This window comes from Medicago truncatula, chromosome 1 (genome assembly GCF_003473485.1).
Source record: "Medicago truncatula cultivar Jemalong A17 chromosome 1, MtrunA17r5.0-ANR, whole genome shotgun sequence".
Classification (NCBI taxonomy): domain Eukaryota; kingdom Viridiplantae; phylum Streptophyta; class Magnoliopsida; order Fabales; family Fabaceae; genus Medicago; species Medicago truncatula.
The window spans coordinates 50,107,838-50,123,687 of NC_053042.1; the positions used below are offsets into that span (position 1 = coordinate 50,107,838).

General features: G+C 34.5%; 1 protein-coding gene across 1 annotated transcript; it reads left to right on the top strand.

Annotated features, from left to right (window-relative positions):
• Window positions 1-4,792: 4,792 nt before the first annotated feature.
• Window positions 4,793-6,009, top strand: LOC25485134 (early light-induced protein, chloroplastic). The gene is made up of 3 exons (XM_013614293.3): window positions 4,793-5,089; window positions 5,257-5,361; window positions 5,496-6,009. The coding sequence occupies exons 1-3, from the start codon at window positions 4,937-4,939 to the stop codon at window positions 5,838-5,840; spliced, it is 603 nt and encodes a 200-aa protein (XP_013469747.1). The 5' UTR covers window positions 4,793-4,936; the 3' UTR covers window positions 5,841-6,009.
• The last annotated feature ends 9,841 nt before the right edge of the window (window positions 6,010-15,850 follow it).

Consider the following 15,850-nt stretch of genomic DNA (forward strand, 5'->3'; position numbering starts at 1 on the left):
ACCAAACAACTCACATGTATTGAGGGCATTGATGCAGAGGGCGGTTATGAGGTATGGCTTCACACCAACAGTCCAGTTTCATTCTCAAGTACTCAACATAGCTAGGTTTCATAGTATAATATGTGTATCAGTATTATTTTATATTTATCTTAGTTGAAAAACAAATGCTTATGGTTCTATTTTAGTTTTGAAACACTTGTTGCGTGTTTGCCTAATTAGTTTGGCTGTTGTTGTTGTTATTTATTATTATTATTATTATTTAGATTTTCTTATTCTTGTGAATAATGACTTTCTTTAACTTGAGGGAAATCTTGTGTTCTCTGTTACTTTTCTTAACCTCGAATGATAGACATAATTTAATAAAATGTACCATATTTGTTTTTGCACCTGCAAATAAGGTTTGAACTTTGAAGTTGATATCTACCTTGGATATATTACAACTATTTACTTATTGATATCTATATGTGAAAATAAAAAACACTTTGGATGAGACTAATACCAAGCAATACTATTCTGAAATATTTATATTCCAGTGATGTTCTTCAACTCTGCCAAGTGATCGATGGTAGTGTCAGCGTGTCTTGTCTCGTGGTGTTTCTTGAAAATGACTCAACCTATTAGGACGAGGAATGTCATTACTGACTATGGTGGATGCTCTAGGTTTAGCGAAAACATTTCGATCACAACTCGTTTTTTGGCATTTGAAGTGATGGCTTAGCTATGAGATTATGATTTCTGATCATTTATTTTCTAAGTTTTCTTTTTTATTATATACTATACCTTTGTGGTATGCAATCTATTGTGGGTTGAAAAATCCAAAATTTTCACTTATGACCTTAAATTCTTATGAACTACTATTAAACCGTATATTTCGATTTGTTGCTGCTGCGCTTCTGCTAGATTGCATGTTACTTTGTATTTATGGGAAGTATTACCATAGAATTCTTAAGTTTGAATACATGCTTAACTGAGTATAGCAAATATAAAGAGCTTAAACATGCTTGGTAGGGTTAAGTTTGAATTCTAAACTCTGTGCCGGCAACTTTAAAATTGTTATCTCGATAAGTGGATTAGATAGGGTTAAGATTGAAAATTATATTGATGATGCAAATGTATGGGAGTCACGCGTAATAAGTGGGACTTTTTTTTTTTTTTTTTGTCTTAGATGATGTGGTAATCCACTGAAAATAATTAAACTCACACATAACTGTGAGGTCCCGGGTTCGAACCCGGGTTACGACGTCGAGCCTTGCAATTTCGGCATTTGCCAGTTGAACTAGAACTTCTAGACATAAGTGGGACTTGCTTCTAAAGTAGGTGGAAACAATTCATTCTTCGAGGTATATGAGACTTATTTAAAGGATTGACATTTTTCAACAAATGTATTTTCATATGCATCGACCTGAAATTTAACCCTAAATCAAATGGTATTGAATAATTGCTGGCCTAGTACGATTTTTGATGGACAAAAGACTATTTTGATATTTTAGATAACTTGTACGTGGAACAAAAAGTTGTGATGTAATTTAAGGAGGAATAAAAATTTTAGTTTTTGTCAGGTCCCTTGCCTCCATTATATCCTATCCCTAATATTATTTTACAAATCAAATGTTGTGTAATTGGAGTTGTCATATCCTTTATTTTCTACTAGGTCAAAGGTACCTAAGTATCTACTACTTGTGTCTCACTAAGATGGTGGTTGATATGAATTTTAATTAATAGTAGAAAGTGTGTTAGAAATTATATTAGAGAGTGGGTAGCCAATCTTCTAGTTAATTGAAAAATTCACGTCTTTCGTAATTTAGAGTATAACTAATAACTCAATGGTCTCGACAAAAACACAAATGAAAATACTAATTTAGTTATTAACAATATCAAGTAGGATCAATTTAATTCTTATATGTTCGTCTAAAAAAATCAATCCTTGTATGAACTAAAATGTTTCAAAAAAAAAAAAAAAAAATCCTAAAACGAACTCATTGAACTCATGTTTTAAATTTAAGCTTAAATGCTCTTTTGGTCCCTTAACTATTTAATTGGTATCGCTTTGGTCCCTTAACTAAAAAAAAGATTGTTTGAGGATTTTAAGATTTTTTTTAGTCTCATTTTGGTCTCTTCTGTTAGGTTTCCGTTAGTTTTAATAAAAAACGTTAAGTGTGGACACGTGTCACCTTGTCATTGGCTCTGAGATTATTATTATTTTTTACAAAAAAAAAATAATTTTTTTTAAATATATATATTTTATTTTTTTGTAAAAAATTCCCAGAACCAATGACAAGGTGACACGTGTTAACTCTGGGACACGTGTCATTTTGTCATTGGCTTTGGGATTTTTTTTTAAAAAATATATAATTTTAAAAAATAATAATTTTTTTTTGTAAAAAAAAAAAAAACTCAGAGCCAATGACAAGGTGACACGTGTTCAGGAGTTAACTTTTTTTTAAAACCCTAACGGAAACCTAACAGAAGGGACCAAAACGAGACTAAAAAAAAACTTAAAATCCTCAAACAATCTTTTTTTTAGTTAAGGGACCAAAGCGATACCAATTAAATAGTTAAGGGACTAAAAGAGCATTTAAGCCTTAAATTTAAGAATAAAATTTGTATCCTTTTCACAATTCTCTCAATTTTAAATATTTTGTGTACTTTCATATGTACCAAGAATATCAATTATTTACCCAAGAGTTTTCCGCTTATATACGGAACCTCCTTTTGTATTGTTTACCACATTTTCATAACTGACTTTGCGATTCTTGTGCTGGTTAGGCTTTAATAATATTTGTCGTTAAAAAAAAAATTACCCAAGAGTTTAGATGAGGAGACACAAGTTTTTTTTAGCTTAACTAGGATCCTTAATTTAAATTTAGACTTGGGCTTGCGGCATTGTTAAAACATGTTTGGAGAGTTTACCGACCATTTGGGTTCCACATGACTCAGAAAATTATGTTTTACAATTGTGTGCGGATGATGCCGGTTTACATGAAATCATCTTTTTTTTTTCTTTCTTTCTTTTCAATAAGCTATAAATTTATTTGAAAAATAAAGAAAAGTAAAGTAAGATTTGAGGCCAGCTAAAAATCAAATGAAACAACGAACAAAACAAGAAGACAAAAAAAAATCCGATTATATAGAGTGAAATATAAAAACATCCTTGGAATGGATGCGATAGAAAAAAAAATATTTGTGCATTTCCCACGAATTTTTGTCGTGCACATTAGTTTTTTCCTTTATTTTTTGTCTTGTTAATAATACCAAACCATAATAGTAGCGTCCTTTTTGTTTTAAATTATAATATATTATAGAGGGTAAATATGACTTTTAATTAAAATGATAGTAAGAGTCAAAAAGAAAGAAAAATGATAAGTTACAAGCTAATGAAATAAGCTATAATTTCGCTATGAAAAGGTAGTTATCAAACATGTCTTTTTTCGTCCTACGAGTTCATAATCAAACAAACCCTAAGTCCCACATCGGTTAATATATGACATAAATTGCTCTTTATAAATCTATGTCAAAGAACTCTGTTGCCGAGTTGGATAACTCCAACTTATGACTCAAGTGGGGGCAATAAATTGATGGAACAAGACATTATGTTAACTGGTTTGTGCTTGCCTTATCCATAAATGATAAATCATTACTCCCTCCGTCCCAAATTGCATTTCGCTTTGTAATTTGGGACGGAGCGAGTATAATACTAGTATGCAGCTAGCTAGTTACAATTAATCTAACAACATTGATGAGGGGAGGTTCAAACTTCAAACTATTTGTGGATCACATGTCTGCTGAGGAGAAATGCCTTAAATATCACTTGGATGCATGCATAGTCTGTTTGATACCATACAGGGAGAACTACTAAAGTGAAGAACTTGAAAACAGCATTGGATCTCTGATTTAAAGCTTACAGAAGAAGATTTGAAAGAAATTTCTGATGCAGTTCCTATTGAGGAAATCGCTGGGAATCTAGAAAATCACAGTTTATCACAATATAGTTGGAATGGAAGTTTGCAACTATGCCGACAAAGTTATTGCATAGAGAGAAACTGAGCAACCCTGTAATAAATGAGTATTTCTATTCCACCATTATGCTTACCTTAATGAAATAACCTCTCCACATAATAATGACTATAATGTGGAATTAAAAGGAGAAAATAATATAAGACACTATATATAATTATACATAAGAAAATTGATCTGTTTATGTTTTTTTTTTTTTTTTTTGTAACTCTTATGTTGGAACTAAAAGACGTTATTTTCATGTGAAAAGTCTAATTACAAAATAATATTATTATCAAATAATAATGCAAACAGGGAAACCAGAATCCTAAACAAAATATATCTTATATACTTCATTTGCAAAATTGAAGTCTTAGGTCCAACCAACGTTTAGAATATTCTAGATGTTGTCCTGGTTAATATGATTTGAAAAGAAAGCATCTTAGAGCAAAAACAATAATGTAAAAAAATCAGTAAGAGCCACCAATTAGTTTAAATCATCTATATAGCAATAGAATATTCTAGACTATACCAATTCCAAGTGGACAACTCCTCTTAACCTCAAATTCTTATTGTATAGCACCTTCTGGTTCTAACTACAGCCACGTCCATTGCTTTTACTATGTGTGGACAAATGAACCCACGTGAACCAATTACCTTTAGGACCCATTTACACATTACGTGGAACTTAAATATCCACCACAATACTTTCCTTTCAATAACCTTTACAACCATGCTACACACTACGTGGAACCATAATATCCCTCACAATGCATTCCATTTCATTCTATATAAACAACCTTCTTCAATGCTATACCTACCAACCTTAACCATCTAAATCTAAGGTGTAGTGAAGTTAAACAGTTCTAAGTGTTTTGTTTTACAAAGCTATCCTATCCTCAAAAACACACTTTGTTGTTGTAACATTAAGAACTTGTTATCAATGGCTGTTTCATCTTATCAATCTATCATGTCTAGCTCCATTACCAGCACCATTTCTAGCAGGCCTAGAGTTAACCAATTTAACAACATCCCTTCTGTGTATATGCCTAGCTTCAGAAGAAATGCTAGCCTCAAAGTTCGGTCCATGGCTGAGGTAATGTTTTTGAAAACAAATTTAAGGTTGCATATTTATACATATTGTATTTTTTGTACATGCATAATGCAACAAGTTAATGGTATATGCTTTAAGAATCATGTTAATGATATAAAATAGTCATGACTATTATTTAATAAATTATAGTTTTTCATTACATTATTCAGGAAGGGCAGAAAGAGCAACCAAAGGTGCCTGTAGACCCAATTACACCAACATCAGCACCAACTCCACCACCACAACCACAACCAACTTATACTCGTTCACCAAAGGTGAGCATAGTAGTAAATAAAATTATCTTTATTTTTTCTTAATTATGTGAAAGAAGATTAATTTTGCAAATTACTAAATTTGGTCAAAATTTATGAGACCCTTTTAATAAATAATGATGATGATAATATGGCAGATGAGCACAAAGTTTTCGGATTTGATGGCTTTTGGTGGGCCAGCACCTGAAAGAATCAATGGAAGGTTGGCTATGATTGGTTTTGTAGCAGCAATGGGGGTGGAAATAGCAAAAGGACAGGGTTTGTTTGATCAAATATCTGGTGGTGGAATTCCATGGTTCTTGGGGACAAGTGTGTTGTTGTCACTTGCTTCTTTGATTCCATTTTTCCAAGGTGTTAGTGTTGAGTCCAAGTCAAAAGGTGTTATGTCTTCAGATGCAGAACTATGGAATGGAAGAATTGCTATGTTGGGTTTGATTGCTTTGGCTTTTACAGAGTATGTTAAGGGTACCTCCCTTGTGTAATAGATTTCTATAGGAAGACGATTAAGGTTTAGGGTTTATGATTAGGAGCCAATACATGAAACTTTATGTATATTCGTATGGAATTTCATAAAGCATATTTTTTTATCATTGATTTGAAGCAAATTTCTTGATGTTGATTAAAGCCTAAAAGCTTGTAATTGTCACAAAATTGTGTTATTGACTTCTATAAGGGGGGCATGATTAAAGTCTATAAAATTTGCGGTTAGAAGCCAACACCAATCTATAAATATAAATAGTAGTTTCTCTTTGAGGTTTTTCTTAGTTTTAATTTTTAAGAGAGGGAGAGTAATTATTCACTCCTATGGCATGATTTGATGAATTTGTACAAATGCATAATACTTGACAATAAAATACTCTATTAGAGAGGGTATAACACCCTTCGAATGAGTGAAAACAAGTAAATAACAAAGCACATGAACACCTTGGATACACAATTTGTTTAGCTTAACATTTTCATATTTCAAAGCAGTGAAAAATGAGTGTGCTAAACTTCTACTTCATAGTTTATTAGATCCTATGATGAACTCATCATCAACATTAAAAACAACAATGTAGTTAATACTCTAGTTTGGTGACGCGTTTGGTGCAATTCTTAAAGAAGAATCAACAGAGCGCACTAATCAGAGCCAAAATGTAGTTGATCTAAATCTCAAATGTTACAAATGTGGTAGAAAGCACTTAAAACGGGAGTGTTACGGTACCTCAAATGAAGGTGGAACCCTATACAACAAAGCAGCTAGTTCTAAAGGCGAAATATAAATATTATACTCTTATTGTCTTCCCCAAAACAAAACAAGATAAACTAGTAGATGTGACTAGGTCTGGTCTGGTGATGATATAAGTAGTTTTGTATTGAGGCTTTGGTGTACTTTATGTCCATTTAATTCTAGTACGTTAGTGTCTTGCTACTCTCGATCCCCTCCTTCCATCATGGAGATTATTTGCCCCGCTCCCCCAATCAACTGGTTTAGAGCTAATACAGATAACCCGTGGTTCTCCAGGCTCTTCAGCTCCAAGAGGAATTTCTAGAGATCATCTCGGCTCAGTTATTGAGTGTTTCAATATTTCTTTGGGTATTCATTTTACCATCTACGAGGAGTTCTTTACTGCTATTTATGCTATTGAAATAGCTTATTTGTATAATTGGCAAAGCGTTTGGCTTGAGTGTTGTTGATTCTAAGGTGGAGGAATTGTTCGTTTCTTTGAAGTTAGATGAATTTCAAAGTTTCTCATATCTACAAGGAAGACAACGTTTAATCTAACATGTTAACGTTCTTTTGTATTTATTTTCATAACACTCATTGGTGGTCGATCACTCCAAATTTTGTTGTTGAAGTCATTTTAAAAAATATGGCTATGCTCCCTAATTACCGTTTTCAGTAAGTCTCTTTATGCCTTCTTTGCTGGGTATTTGCACCACACTCTTTTACCCTTTACAATGGTTTTATACCATTGAATTTTACCGTAAAGGTTTCTAATCAAGAAGTTGTTTTTAGTCAGTTTGAGAATATTAAACTACTAGGATAGGATATAATCCAAATAAAAAATCAATGGACCAAAACCAGAATGCATAAATTCTCTATAATTTAAGTCATGCCATCATAATTGCAATAAAAGTTTAGAAAATTCTACATATTTTCCACGCTAATACGATTTCAAAAGAAAGCATCTTAGCTAGAGCAAAAACAACGTCTTAAAATTAAATAGAGTTTTAGTTTTTTAGTAAACTAATTATTAGGATCATTCAGAATCACCAATTATCTTACTCGTCTATATATAGATCGCAACAAAATGTTCTAGAGAATAAGTGAAATATTTAGTGTTTACTAAATATGGAATAATCTAAAGATAGAAAGAGCAAAGAATAATGCAAAGGAATGTTTACTCTAGGATAAGAGTAATAATAGGATGGAGAGTACATGAGAGGTTTATAATTGTTTGAAGTATTGTTCACTCAATTTTTAGCATGTACGTTACTTTAAAATGTTCAAGAGTTTTGTAATTTAGATATCACTACAAAACAAATAGAGTGTAACAAAGTGAATTTATTAATTAGAAGTTCATCTTTTTTCTTAGACATTTTTCATACAAATTTATTGTTCTAGCTACATTCGTGTTCAACTTTAGTGAGTGCATAGTTCATATTATTATTAGAAGTCTATATTTTCCGCTGCTACTCAACAATTGGCATCAGAGCCAAAAATGGCTTCTTCTAGTGGATCGGTCAAGGTCGGCAAATATGAAATAGAAAAGTTCAATGGAAAAAATGATTTTTCCTTTTGGAGGATGCAGATGAAAAATCTGCTTATATCACAAAAGTTGCATAAGGCGTTAGTGGGGAAAGAACAAAAACCTGTGAGTATGAAGGATGAGGATTGGGAAGAGTTAGATCTTGAAGCACGGGCAGCCATAATCTTATGCCTTGATAGGGATGTTGCATTCTTGGTTAATGAAGAAGCAACGGATGCTGGCGTATGGTCAAAGTTAGAGAAAACTTTCATGACGAAAACTCTGACAAATCAGATCTACTTGAAATCCAAATTGTATACATGTAAGATGGAGGAAGGCACCTCAATACGGAATTATGTCAACAAGTTTGATAGGATTATATCAGACTTGAAGGATATAGATGTGAAGATTGATGAAGAAGACCAAACACTCATGTTATTGCTTTCATTACCAGAGTCTTACGAAAATCTAGTTCAAACATTGATGCTTGTGGGTGATACTCTAACCATGGATGAGACTAGAACATCACTTTTAGCGTATGATCTTCAAAAGGTTGCTACAAGCGGGATGTCTAGCAGTGGAAGAGAACATAAAGAACAAGCTCAAGGATTGTTTTCTACTAGAGGGAGAACCAATGAAAGAGGACAAGGCAGGGGAAGGAAGCATATATCAAAATCTAGAGCTCCTGCGGAAAAAACATGTTTTTAATGTGGTGAGCTTGGACATTTTAAAGCAAATTGTCCAAATAAGAGGGTATTATTTCAGAATAAGCAGTCCAACAACGACAACAACTCCAAAGGCAAACAACAAGATTTGTCAGAGGCGAGTTATGTCTCTAATGAAGAGGATGATTGTTTCTCTGTCTCAGAGAGAGACCATGATATTTCAGGTAAGTGGATGCTTGATTCAGGAGTCTCACACCATATGTGCCCAAATGGGAAGTGGTTTACTACCTACCAAAGTATAGATGGTGGAACTGTTTTAATGGGGAACAACCATGCCTGTAAAATCATGGGGTATGGTACAATACAAATCAAGATGCATGATGGAGCGTTAAGAACTCTGATGAATGTGAGACATGTTTCAAATTTGCGGAAAAACCTTATTTCTCTTGGTGTTCTAGAGGAAAATGGTTGCAAAATAGTTATGGAAGGTGGAGTTTTAAAAGTTGTACGTGGTTTGTTGGTTGTGATGAAGGTAGTTCGACACAGAAATCTTTATCCTTTTACAGGTAAAACTGTTACAAGAGACTTGGCAGTTCGAATCAATGGAAGTAAAGATCAAACATAATGCACGAGGATATGGCACATGCGCCTTGGGCATATGCCATAAAAGGGTCTATCATTACTTGGTGAGAAAGTTTTGTTGAAGAACATGAAAAAGCCATGCATGGAATTTTGTGAACATTGTGTGTATGGAAAAGCACATCGCTTGAAGTTTTCTACAACCAAACACAAAAGCAAAGGATTGTTAGACTACGTGCATACTGATGTTTGGGGTCCGGCTTCGGTTACTTCTATGGGTCGTTCCAGGTACTTTGTTACATATGTTGATGATTATTCGAGGTATGCTTGGATTTATTTTCTTAAGCATAATAATGAGGTATTTGATATTTTCAAGTGTTGGAAAGCAATGGTTGAGAACAGAACGGGTAGAAAGCTGAAAACTCTGCGATCAGATAATGGTACAGAGTATACAGATGGAGCTTTCAAGAGGTTTTGTGACCAGGAAGGCATTGTTAGACACTGAACGGTAAGAGGCACACCTCAACAGAATGGAGTCGCGGAAAGACTGAACCGTACACTTCTTGAGAAAGCAAGGTGCATGCGCTCTAATTCTGGGTTAGGTCGAGAATGGTGGGCAGAATCGGTTGCTACAACTGGCTATGTAGTAAACAGATCCCCACATTCTAGTTTAGGTGGAGACACACCCTACAAGGTGTGGTCAGGTGAATATGCGGACTATGACAAACTCAAAATTTTCGGATGCACGTCATATTATCACGTCAAGGATAACAAACTTAATAATAGGGCCAAGAAAGCTATCTTTTTAGGATATGTAAAAGGGGTCAAAGGCTATCGTCTTTGGTGTCTAGAAGATTCTAAATTTTTTATTAGCAGAGATGTTACCTTTGATGAGAAATCTATGGTACCTAACTATGGTGATGTTAAAGTATCAAATCAAATAGTTGACATAGAATCTAAAGACCAACCAGATTCTAGTCATGTTCTGGTGGAACATCCTAGTGTCACTCAAGATGATGAGGAGGATGAACTTGATAATGAGGTTCAACAGGAAAATACACATGTATTGCAATAGCAGCTGCAGGAATCTTTGGATACCACTAGGCCAAAGAGAAATTATAAAACAGTTCAGAAGTTGGGGTCAGACAAACCTCTAAGGCATTATGGGCAGGTAAACTTGGTGGAATATGCACTCTCGGTTGAAGATGATGAGCCGATCACCTTCAAACAAGCTGTCAAAGACAAGGATAAAGAGAGTTGGTTGGTTGCAATGGAGGAAGAGATGCAATCTCTTCACAAGAACAAGACATGGGAGGTAGTCCCATTACCTGTAGGAAAGTCTGCTATTGGTTGTAAATGGGTGTATAAAAGAAAAGAAGATCATACTAAGTCGTGCGGTACAAGATATAAGGCTAGACTAGTGGCTAAAGGGTTTGCACAAAAGGAAGGAGTTGATTACAATGAAATATTTTCTCCGGTGGTGAAACATACTTCTATCCGGGTGCTATTAAGTTTAGTAGCTCATGGTGATCTTGAGCTGGAACAACTAGATGTGAAGACATCCTTCTTGCATGGAGACTTAGACGAGGAAATATATATGTATCAACCTAAGGGTTACAAAGTTGAGGGTAAAGAGAGTCAGGTATGTCGCTTGAGAAAATCACTTTACGGGTTGAAACAATCTCCTAGACAGTGGTACAAGCGATTTGATTCTTTTAATATAAAACAAGGTTTCTCTAGAAGTAGTTATGACAGTTGTGTCTATATTCAGAAGCTTCATGGAGGTGATTATATCTATCTATTATTGTATTCTATGACATGCTTATTGCTTCAAAAGGCAAGGTGGAGATAGATAAGCAGAAGTCTAAACTTGGTAAAGAGTTTGAGACGAAGAATTTGGGCGCTGCAAAGAAAATACTGGGTATGGAGATTAGTAGAGAGAGGACAAACTAGAAACTGTTCTTGAGTCAAAAAGGCTATTTATAGCGGGTTGTTGAAAGGTTTGTAATGTAAGGTTCTAAGTCGGTGGTTACTCCATTAGCTCCACATTTTAGACTTTCTGGTAATCAGTCTCCCACTACAGCAGAAGATAAGGAAAACATGAAAAATGTACCTTATGCTAGTGCAGTTGGCAGTTTGATGTATGCTATGGTGTGTACACGTCCAGACATTTCACAAGCGGTAAGTGTTGTTAGTAGATTCATGGCAAATCCAGGAAAGGCACACTGAGAAGCAGTGAAATGGATTTTGAGGTACTTAAAAGGTACCATTAACACTGGTTTGTGTTTTGGTGGAGATACATGTCAAATAAGTGGCTTTGTTGATTCGGATTATGCTGGTGATCTAGATAGACGACGGTCTACTACTGGTTATGTGTTCAAAATACACAGTGCTCCAGTAAGTTGGCGATCAATGTTACAGTCTACAGTGGCACTATCTACTACGGAAGCCGAATATATGGCCGTAGCAAAAGGAGTAAAGGAAGCATTGTGGCTGAGAGGTCTTCTAGGTGATTTGGGTGTTACGCAAGAATGTGTGATAGTCAAAGTGCGATTCACTTGGCTAAGAATCAGGTTCATCATGCTCCGACCAAGCATATCGATGTAAGGTATCATTTTGTACGGGATGTCATAGAGGAAGGTCGTATTTCTCATACGAAGGTACATACTGATGAGAACCCAGCTGACATGTTGTTATACCCTGATTTTGGACCTAAAAATACTCATTCAAATTTCTTTTTTTTAACACTGATATTTGTCAATTCGCTGTTGTTTTACTCTGAATCTCTACTCTCTTTTCATCTGCATATTTTACTGTCTCTGTCTCAAAGTACGTTCAAGCTCGATTTTCTTGCATAAAACTATTCAAAGTATCTTTTCTTGCATTATAAGTCATTTAAGAACTCTCTGAAACATCGCATTACTTTTCTTGCATTTTATTTCAAAAAATCATACAAAAGGGTATTTTGGTCATTTCCTGCAGTGGAACCCATTTTAGTCCCTGTGTTTGCCTCTGAGTCTTTTCAATTTGTCTGTACAAATCATTGTTGAGTCTTTGTTTAAAAATCGTTTCAAAAATTGCATTTGAGTCAGTTTGGGTCAGTTTAGTCCCTAGGGGCATTTTGGTCTTTTCCTGTCAAAATTTCGGCAGGGAGGTATTTTAAAATACCTCATGTCAGTAATTGGTTCGTTTTAGTCCTTTTGTTGATTTTATTTTTTTGTTTCACTTTACGTTTTTTCAAATTGCCAATTTTAATCCAATTTTATTTTAATTTGCATTTTCAGTCCAAAACTTTTTTAAATTGCGTTTAGGTCCTTTTTTTATTGCAGTTCAGTCCTTTCACTTTTCTTTTTTGCAGAAGAGTCCCTAAGTCCAAAACAGGTGTCCATTTCTCATTGGCTCAGAAACACACATGGCAGCCTATAAAAGGTGCAATCACTGTACAAGTCAGAATGAGATCCAATCATTGACACATCACCAGAAACAGATTTCACTTTTCTCTCTCTTTTCTGTTAGATCAAAACAGAAAAATCACCAAGAACAAACCAAAAAACCCTAAAATTTTCCAGAACTCAAATTCAACAGATTCATCACAAATTCACCAGAATTCGACAAAATCTCTCGGATTTCTCTACAGTTCTCAGCGATTCGTCCTTGAATCGTCATCATCGAACCTTTCCTTTCGCAATTCCAGTGCGAATCCATCGTTGTTAGCAACGGACTCAAGCACGATCACGAAAGGCTCGCACCAGAGAAGAAGAGGGAAAGCGCGAAAGGCTCGAACCAGAGAAGAAGACGAAATCAAAAAAGAAAGAGTTCGAACGCGACGAAGCACAAGGCCGAACCAAAATCGCGAAAGTCGTGAGTCCAGATCGTGAAACAAGAGCCTCAGTGACGAAGAGGTAATCCTCTTCGCTTTCCTCTTCCTTTTCCTTCCGTTTTTTCAACAAATTTTGTCAAGATTCAAACTCAGATCTACTCTGATTCGAACCTTTTCTGAAAAATCTAAGCTCGGATTCGAGAAGTAGACAAAAAAGGATGTTTAAAAGTGCAAAAAAATTTTGAATCGGAGAAGTTTTGAGCTCCGGCGTGGTGGCGCCACCGCCGTCCGCCGCGCCGGAAAGGGGAGCCACGCCGGAGAAGACAACCGGAATTCTAGAGAGAAGTGAGAGCTTCTCTCACTAGATGAGAGAAGAGAGAGAAGGGAAAGGAAGAAAATGAAAAAAACCAGAATTGAAGCATATATATAGAACATTGAACCGGTCCGGTTTATTTTCGGTTCTTCCCTTTCTTTCTCAGCCTCTAGATCAATCCAACGCTCCATGTGCATCCAGATCCGTGGGTTATGGGCTTGGGCTTGCAGTTTGTTTGTTTCTGCGTTCTTTTATTTTTTGTGTTGTTTACACCTTGTTTTCTTGCTGATTGAACCCCTGCTTGCTCAATTTTTCTCTCAAAAATTCTAGAAAAATTCCTATTGTTTTTAGTTCATTTTTGGTTTATTTTGTGATGCTTTTCACATAATTAAAATTGATAAAAATATATGTGCTTTTTTTGTGCCAAGAAATAAAGTGTAAAATATTCCTATAATTGTGTTATAATGCTTGGCTTGTATGTGTCCTTATTATCCTCACATTATAGCTCAAAATCAAACCCCTTTAACATTGCTATGATGAAAGAATTATAGGTCATGTGCATATCTAAGTGTTATAACCAATTTTAGGTATGTTTTGCCATTTTATTTCATTTCATTGCTCTTTTCTTTTTTGCTATTCTATTCAATTTTGTTTACCTTTTTTTTACCATTTTTATGCCTTATGATACTAATCATTTCATTTCATATTTCATCCATCTCATAGTTTAGGCATTATTTTTCTATTCATTTCTATATCAAATGGGTTTGTAATAATTTTAGGAAGATTAGCTTCCTTTTAATTCCTTGCAAGGTCATAGCATGTATTTAGGACTCGATGTAAAGGACTATGGACATTATAAGTGATGTACACCGACACGAGCACCGACACATGCACACACCCCACATGGATATCCTAGATGCATGATTAGGGAATGTATGTTTAGATGTATGCTTAGGTTTTACAACGCTTAGACAAAAATCATTTTCCCAAAAAATGTGAATAACCTCACTTGAAAACCTTTTTTTCTAAAATAGGAGTCAAAACTCCTCATTTTCCTTTTGTTTTCTTAAGTAAAAAATCTTAATGAATTTTAATCATACTTAGACTTTATTTTGCAAAATAACTACTTCCACCTCACATTTTCCAAATCTCATGCCCTTGAGGCCTCTCATCTCCATTCTTCAAAATTCCTTTTTCAAACTTAAAATCAACCAACAAAAGCAAAAACAATTTTCGAGAATGAACTACGTTTGGTTTTGATCCCTTAAAAGGGTACGTAGGCAATGAGTTAAAACTCCTCCAAGCCAAGTAAAATAAAATCTCAATCATCTTCTCTCCTTCATTCTTCACTCAAATAAAATTTCTCTTTTTTATAAGTAGGCAATAAAAATAAAGCGTAGAAATAAACTTAGGAGAACGGTTCTTATGGAATACCATAATCGTTCCGGGTGCCTAACACCTTCCCGTAGCGAAAACGACCCCCGAACTTAGACTTTAAGGGTTTTTCTCAATTTTGCCATTCCCAAGAAAAAATAGAGAATATCAAAGATTGAAAGGTTCAAGCCTAATTAATGACTTGACACCCGAAAATCGCGATAACACATGTTAACCAAGGTTGTGTCAAGTGGGAAGTTCCAACATTGTCTGGACTTGCTCAATATTCTAACATGTTGATGCATGTGGAGGCATAATAAGACGCAATTTGTTCGTCCAAAATTTGAAGTTTCTTTTCAAATTATGAACAAGGTGGAGAATTGTGAGAATAAGTGAAATATTTAGTGTTTACTAAATATGGAATAATCTAAAGATGGAAAGTGCAAAGAATAATGCAAAGGAATGTTTACTCTAGGATAAGAGTAATAATAGGATGGAGAGTACATGAGAGGTTTATAATTGTTTGAGGTATTGTTCACTCAATTTTTAGCATGTAGGTTACTATAAAATGTTAAGGAGTTTTGTAATTTAGATATCACAACAAAACAAGTAGAGTGTAACAAAGTGAATTTATTAATTAGAAGTTCATCTTTCTTCTTACACATTTTTCATACAAATTTATTGTTCTAGCTACATTCATGTTCAACTTTAGTGAGTGCATAGTTCATATTATTATTAGAAGTCTATATTTTCCGCTGCTGCTCAACAATACCAATGTAATAGTAAGCAGTAACAAAATAATTGAGGTGCTGGACGTTCTAAGTTTACCGCCTCTCTTTATAACCTCAAATTCTGAATGTAGCACCTTCTGTCCTAACTAGAGACACGTCTCTTGCTTTTACTATGTGTGGACAAATGATTCAACTTTAGCACCTATTTACACATTACGTGGAACTAAAACATCCACCACAATACTTTCCTTTCAGTAACCTTTACAACCTTCTTTACA